Source organism: Sinocyclocheilus rhinocerous, unplaced genomic scaffold (genome assembly GCF_001515625.1).
Source record: "Sinocyclocheilus rhinocerous isolate Xijiao unplaced genomic scaffold, SAMN03320098_v1.1 scaffold3283, whole genome shotgun sequence".
Classification (NCBI taxonomy): Eukaryota; Metazoa; Chordata; class Actinopteri; order Cypriniformes; family Cyprinidae; genus Sinocyclocheilus; species Sinocyclocheilus rhinocerous.
In genome coordinates, this window is record NW_015650698.1 from 120,901 (window position 1) to 129,570 (window position 8,670).

An 8,670-nucleotide genomic window follows, 5' to 3' on the forward strand; every position below is an offset into this window, starting at 1 on the left:
TATTTATTTATTTAAATTAAGCACATTTTCTCCTCCAATTATCAAGACAAAAACTATTTATTCATCTATTTATTTATTTAAATTAAGCACATTTTCTCCTCCAATTATCAAGACAAAAACTATTTATTCATCTATTTATTTATTTAAATTAAGCACATTTTCTCCTCCAATTATCAAGACAAAAACTATTTATTTATTTATCTATTTATTTATTTAAATTAAGCACATTTTCTCCTCCAATTATCAAGACAAAAACTATTTATTTATTTATTTATTTATCTATTTATTTATTTAAATTAAGCACATTTTCTCCTCCAATTATCAAGACAAAAACTATTTATTTATTTATCTATTTATTTATTTATTTAAATTAAGCACATTTTCTCCTCCAATTATCAAGACTAAAACTATTTATTTATTTATTTAAATTAAGCACATTTTCTCCTCAAATTATCAAGACAAAAACTATTTATTCATCTATTTATTTATTTAAATTAAGCACATTTTCTCCTCCAATTATCAAGACAAAAACTATTTATTTATTTATTTATTTATCTATTTATTTATTTAAATTAAGCACATTTTCTCCTCCAATTATCAAGACAAAAACTATTTATTTATTTATTTATCTATTTATTTATTTAAATTAAGCACATTTTCTCCTCCAATTATCAAGACAAAAACTATTTATTTATTTATCTATTTATTTATTTAAATTAAGCACATTTTCTCCTCCAATTATCAAGACAAAAACAAGTTATTCATTTATTTGAGCACATTTTCCCTGAAATTATCAATACAGAATTTTTATTTTTATTTATTTACACTCATTAAGCATATTTTCCCTTCAAATATAAATGCAAAAACTATTTATTTGTATGTTTAATGATGGATTTTATTTTCATTAAGTTCATTAAATACATTATTTTCATTAAGCACATTTTCTATATATGTGTTTATTTATTGATTTATTTTCTTCACGCACATTTTCTCTTCCGATAATCTATGCAAAGACTATATGTGTGTTTATTTATTCTAATAATTACATATTTGTTATATTTGTATTTTAATATTAATTGCATTTGTTTGTATTGACTTTAATGTAAAAAAGGACAAATGTAGAATAAATGAAAAGTTGAAATGAGATCCATTCGCCGTCTGTTCCTCAGCGAATGTGTTTTATGAAGCGAGGGTTTGTGTGTTTATTCTCAGGCCAGAGTTGGGTTTTGTTAATGACTCGTGCTTGTGAGTGCTTTATGATGCAGCACAAAAGAGAAATCCGGAAACCTTCACCGCTTGGTCCTCTCCAGCTCTCATGCTCAACGCACCATGTGACCTGCTGGTTGCTAGGCAGTGAAATCTTACAAAAGCTGCCTGAAATTTCTGACCAAAGTTTCGCAGCCGTGCTGCTGCTGATCAGAGACTGAAAGCAGTTACTGTTAAATAGCTGATTACAGCTTAATCAGTAACCAGATAAAGAGAGATTCGATTGAGTGAATCTCATGAAACCTGCTCAAGAATGTCCAGCACACTAGGGCTGCACAATTAATGAAATTACAATTATGGATGCCACAATTACGTAATCGTTCAAAGTGGCAATTAATCGTCCACTTATGTTATTCTGCGCGCTTAAGATGCGTTTTTTTCTTTCTGCATGTTATCTTAAGGGTTTTTCCCATTATTTTAATTTTGGTTTTAGTATAGCATTATAATATCATTCATATTTTTACTTTTTTATAATTTAAAGAAGAAACCAATCTGATGTATATTTGATATTTGAGGCTTAATACTATAGAAAAGCACTAAAAGTTTTTCAGTTAGAGTGTTTTCAGCTTTCTTTCATATAAAAATACCATCAAACAATGGTATAAACATCATACAATGTAAATTATGATAATCGTAATTAATTAAAATTTTCAAGGGAATAATCGACAATTATGATTTTTGTCATAATCGTGCAGCCCTACAGCACACATTTAACCTTAGAACAGAGTTTTTTTATTTTATTTTATTTTTATTTTATAAGTAAATTTTCTCCTTCAATTCCCAAATTAAAAAAATATATATTTATTTATATGTTTATCATTAAGCACATTTTCTCCTTCAATTCCCAAAATAAAAAAAAATATATATTTATTTATTTATATATTTATCATTAAGCACATTTTCTCCTACAATTCCCAAATTTAAAAAAATATATATATTTATTTATTTATGTATTTATCATTAAGCACATTTTCTCCTACAATTCCCAAATTTAAAAAAATATATATATTTATTTATTTATGTATTTATCATTAAGCACATTTTCTCCTACAATTCCCAAATTTAAAAAAATATATATATTTATTTATTTATGTATTTATCATTAAGCACATTTTCTCCTACAATTCCCAAATTTAAAAAAATATATATATTTATTTATTTATGTATTTATCATTAAGCACATTTTCTCCTACAATTCCCAAATTTAAAAAAATATATATATTTATTTATTTATGTATTTATCATTAAGCACATTTTCTCCTACAATTCCCAAATTTAAAAAAATATATATATTTATTTATTTATGTATTTATCATTAAGCACATTTTCTCCTACAATTCCCAAATTTAAAAAAATATATATATTTATTTATTTATGTATTTATCATTAAGCACATTTTCTCCTACAATTCCCAAATTTAAAAAAATATATATATTTATTTATTTATGTATTTATCATTAAGCACATTTTCTCCTACAATTCCCAAATTTAAAAAAATATATATATTTATTTATTTATGTATTTATCATTAAGCACATTTTCTCCTACAATTCCCAAATTTAAAAAAATATATATATTTATTTATTTATGTATTTATCATTAAGCACATTTTCTCCTACAATTCCCAAATTTAAAAAAATATATATATTTATTTATTTATGTATTTATCATTAAGCACATTTTCTCCTACAATTCCCAAATTTAAAAAAATATATATATTTATTTATTTATGTATTTATCATTAAGCACATTTTCTCCTACAATTCCCAAATTTAAAAAAATATATATATTTATTTATTTATGTATTTATCATTAAGCACATTTTCTCCTACAATTCCCAAATTTAAAAAAATATATATATTTATTTATTTATGTATTTATCATTAAGCACATTTTCTCCTACAATTCCCAAATTTAAAAAAATATATATATTTATTTATTTATGTATTTATCATTAAGCACATTTTCTCCTACAATTCCCAAATTTAAAAAAATATATATATTTATTTATTTATGTATTTATCATTAAGCACATTTTCTCCTACAATTCCCAAATTTAAAAAAATATATATATTTATTTATTTATGTATTTATCATTAAGCACATTTTCTCCTACAATTCCCAAATTTAAAAAAATATATATATTTATTTATTTATGTATTTATCATTAAGCACATTTTCTCCTACAATTCCCAAATTTAAAAAAATATATATATTTATTTATTTATGTATTTATCATTAAGCACATTTTCTCCTACAATTCCCAAATTTAAAAAAATATATATATTTATTTATTTATGTATTTATCATTAAGCACATTTTCTCCTACAATTCCCAAATTTAAAAAAATATATATATTTATTTATTTATGTATTTATCATTAAGCACATTTTCTCCTACAATTCCCAAATTTAAAAAAATATATATATTTATTTATTTATGTATTTATCATTAAGCACATTTTCTCCTACAATTCCCAAATTTAAAAAAATATATATATTTATTTATTTATGTATTTATCATTAAGCACATTTTCTCCTACAATTCCCAAATTTAAAAAAATATATATATTTATTTATTTATGTATTTATCATTAAGCACATTTTCTCCTACAATTCCCAAATTTAAAAAAATATATATATTTATTTATTTATGTATTTATCATTAAGCACATTTTCTCCTACAATTCCCAAATTTAAAAAAATATATATATTTATTTATTTATGTATTTATCATTAAGCACATTTTCTCCTACAATTCCCAAATTTAAAAAAATATATATATTTATTTATTTATGTATTTATCATTAAGCACATTTTCTCCTACAATTCCCAAATTTAAAAAAATATATATATTTATTTATTTATGTATTTATCATTAAGCACATTTTCTCCTACAATTCCCAAATTTAAAAAAATATATATATTTATTTATTTATGTATTTATCATTAAGCACATTTTCTCCTACAATTCCCAAATTTAAAAAAATATATATATTTATTTATTTATGTATTTATCATTAAGCACATTTTCTCCTACAATTCCCAAATTTAAAAAAATATATATATTTATTTATTTATGTATTTATCATTAAGCACATTTTCTCCTACAATTCCCAAATTTAAAAAAATATATATATTTATTTATTTATGTATTTATCATTAAGCACATTTTCTCCTACAATTCCCAAATTTAAAAAAATATATATATTTATTTATTTATGTATTTATCATTAAGCACATTTTCTCCTACAATTCCCAAATTTAAAAAAATATATATATTTATTTATTTATGTATTTATCATTAAGCACATTTTCTCCTACAATTCCCAAATTTAAAAAAATATATATATTTATTTATTTATGTATTTATCATTAAGCACATTTTCTCCTACAATTCCCAAATTTAAAAAAATATATATATTTATTTATTTATGTATTTATCATTAAGCACATTTTCTCCTACAATTCCCAAATTTAAAAAAATATATATATTTATTTATTTATTTATTTATATATTTATCATTAAGCACATTTTCTCCTACAATTCCCAAATTAAAAAAAATATATATATTTATTTATTTATATATTTATCATTAAGCACATTTTCTCCTACAATTCCCAAATTAATTTAATTTAACAAGATTTAAAATTCTCAATACAAAAACTATTTATTTATTTATTTACTTATTTTCATTAAGCACTTTTTCTCCAATTTTCAGTACAATTTTATATTTGTGTATTAGGATTTGTTGCATTATGACACCATTTTCATAACATATTTAAAGTATTAAGCATTTAGTTTAAATAGTTCAACATTTCACCTCTACATAATTGTATTCGTTGTACTGGCATTCATTTAAAAAAAAAAAAAAATTGGTAAAGAATAAAATAAGTATATATAAAATCAGTATAAGTATAGTAGAAAGAGGTATAGAATAAATTAAAAGTTAAATAAAAAATAAAATAAAATATTAAATTATAAAAATAATAATAAAACAAAAATAATTTTATTATAGAAATATAAGGCAGGAAAAATAACTTTTAGAATAGTGAGAATCTTAATCGTAATAAAAAAATGAACAATCTTCACATATTACAGAATTTGGAGGGTAAATATGATTAACAGTCATGGAAATGATGTCAAAAAAGTATGTTTATAATGTTTATTTTCTCAGTGCAAAATACATTTCATGTTTTAGTGAAGTTGACCACGTTATATGCAGGACTCTGTGACTCTACTTTGTGCAAATTGCATTGTGTTTGTGCAGATGTTGTCCTAAAAGCACTCTCTCATGAACTGACAGGTAAATGGTTTCCACGAGAGGACAGAGAGTGATCTGGCGTCCTCTGTGATCGGGGTACAGTAATGATAACGCAGTAATCACTCCTGCTTCTTCTGAGACGCAGCGTTTCTTCTGATGCACTAACCTCACATTTCCTTCTGCTTTACCTTCATCTCCGAGGCTCAGCTGCTTGTGAATATGCTAATGCGGAGCTGTGGCATTTTAACCGCGCTCTCTCAGTTCACCACATGAATAGGGGAAAGCAGGGCTGCTTGGCATTTTGTCGGCCGTATATTATATTGGTGGAGGGGAGCGTGTAAAGGCTGTATAAACTGCTTATATAAGAGAGCCATTTAGCTTTTACAGGAACTAAAACCATCGACAGAAAGGAAAAAGATTAAAGAGATTTCAACCCTTTTCTACTGATACAGTACCAGTGTTGATACTAAATTGTCTATAAATTAATGTAGAAATGTTATTTCTGCTAAATTAAAAAAAAATTGTTTTTGCATAAAGATTAAATATTCAAACATAGGAATAAAACTAGCATCATAGTCAGGATTTAGCTGTGTTATTTTAATATAATTGAAATAGTTATAATTTTTAATAATATAAGTTCTTTTTTTTTTCGTTTTAATTTCATAGATTTGGTGATTTTGTTGTTTTATCAGTTTTTTTTATAATTTTAAATTTATATAGATTTTATTAATTTATTTTTGTTAAAGTACATCAAGTTCAACTAATGAAAATAAAAAAATTTATATATTTTTTTTTCTGCTAACATGTTTTTTTCTATTTTCCACTTTCATTTTAATTTTAGCTAAAGTAAAAAAAAAAAAAAAAGTTTCATTTTATCCATTTTTAAAATATATCTATACAAATTTGACTAATTTTTATTTCAGTTTTTGTTATTTTAGTACATCAAGTTAAACTAGCTAAAATTAAATATTTACTTTATACTTTTATTCTTTATAAAATTTCTTTTTATTTCTGTTTTTTTTTTCTATATTTCATTTTCATTTTCATTTTAGGTAAAGTTCTAGTTATTTGTTGTTTTATCAGTTTTATTAAAACACAATTTAAAAAACTTTTGCCATTACATTAAAATGCAGTTTGCTGAAATTTTTTATTAAATTCTCAAATATAGGAATTAAACCAGCATAATAGCATCACTCAGCCATTATTTTAGTATCACTGAGATACTGTTTAATATTAATATTTTTTATAATTTTTTATTTTTCTATTAAATTTTTATTTTAGTTAAAGTTTTAGTGATTTTGTTGTTTTATTAGTTTTTTTAATGTCTGTATAGATTTTTATTAGTTATTTTAGCACATCAAGTTAAACTAAATAAAAACGAGAAATGTTGCTTTGGGAACTAGCTTAAAATAAGTTTATTTTTTATTATATAATTACTATAATTTATTATACATTTTATATTAATATTTTAATAATTAATTAAAATATGAAGCATTTAATTAATTTAATAATTAAAATATTAAGCATTTAATTAATTTCATAATTAATTAAAATATGAATAATTATTAAAAAAATGCAATTTTATAAATTTTTTTCCAAGTAACAATGAAAAAAAAATACAAAAAATGTAAAATATTTTTATCTTTAGTTTTAGTGAAGGATAATAACCCTGGGATTCAGTAGAAAGTTCTCAGATTCTCCTGACCAAGCTCCAACACCGGCACTGGTTCTGTGGAAAGGGCTTTATAATGAGCGCTCCAGAATCTCTGGCTCTTACTCTGTCCCGGTCTCGCCGGCAGGAGGAAGATCTGCAGCGGTCTGAAGCGCACATGGAGCCTGACCTACAGAGCGGCGGCCCTCAGAGCCGCATTCAGATCATGGAGGACGAGTTAGCCGCTAAGAGCATGGCCATGGAGGAGCTGAGCCGCGAGCTCGAGGAGATCAGGGCCACGTTTGGAGCTGATGGAGTGCAGCAGGTACGTGTCCTCAGACCTGCGCTGCTTTCGTTAAGGACTCGTGAGTCACGCTGGATGAGTGGGTAATGGATGGATGGATGGATGGATGGATGGATGCCCACGCGTGACACTGATATGACCTCACTGTGATTAGGCCGAGCAGATCTCATAGCTGTTCACGTAACGTCTCTGTGTGACTCCGCTTTGAAAACGGTCTTTCTTCTTGACATTGACTCAATTAGGCTGCCAGGAAAGTCACTTTCTGTCATGTAAAACTGCAGGTAAAGTGTTCCATTGAAATATATGCGGTCCCCTGCTGTTTGGGACCTGAGGAGGTTGTTCAATTATGTTTCGTAACAGACTGAAATCCCAGTAATCGAGTTTTCCAGGCTTGCTGTCGTGTGTGCAAGTACTCCAGAGTGCAGTCAGTTTCATTGGTTTATAATACAGCACAGCTTATTGGCTTAGACGCTTGAGGCATGCGCATTCGTTTATGTACGTTTTTATGAATGATCTACGCTAGTGGTCTACCGATATATCGGCCGATATTTGGCATTTTTCCAAATATCGGCATTGGCCGATATGTTTTTCTGTTTGGCCGAGTCCGGACTTTTATCTTGACGGTGCTGAGAACGGCAGCGCCTGCGCACACAGAACATTATTTACTGAATACCCCTTTTAGATTTTTAGTAGTTATAGTCATTACTTAATAGATAAAAAAATATTAATCACAGTGAAGGTCTCTTTTACTCACCTTCTTAAAATCTGCAAGTCCTCACGTACTGCACAGATTTACAGCTCCAAGTGATTTTATATTTGATATAGTTATGCAGCTAGGCCTGTGTGGCTACAATAAGTGTTAATAACTGAAACTAATTTCATCCCGTACATACACAGATTAGAACATGCACACACAATGAGGAGGTGGATACATAAATCATTGGATTTTTAATACCTGATGTCACGTGGACACTTATTAACTATAAAATAGGAACATTTAAAAACTATAACAGAAACAATATATAGGCACAAATATTTTATTAAGAGGTAAACAAGGAAACATAAGTTTGCCATGAAATTTTTTTTTTTAGCACTTTGTACTAAATGCATGTGAAGCATTGGGCGACGTACGGCTCATCTCCTTAAACGACAAAAAAAAAAAAAAAAAAAGTTGGGCTTTTAATG

General features: G+C 25.4%; 1 protein-coding gene across 1 annotated transcript in view; it reads left to right on the forward strand.

Moving 5' to 3' along the window:
- LOC107712284 (A-kinase anchor protein 9-like) overlaps nt 1-8,670 on the forward strand; it is a 137,848-nt gene that overhangs the window by 54,952 nt on the left and 74,226 nt on the right. Inside the window, exons 4-5 of the mRNA XM_016517495.1 lie at nt 5,573-5,626; nt 7,330-7,506. Coding sequence (XP_016372981.1) covers nt 5,573-5,626; nt 7,330-7,506 — 231 coding nt within the window. The remainder of the gene's footprint in view (nt 1-5,572; nt 5,627-7,329; nt 7,507-8,670) is intronic.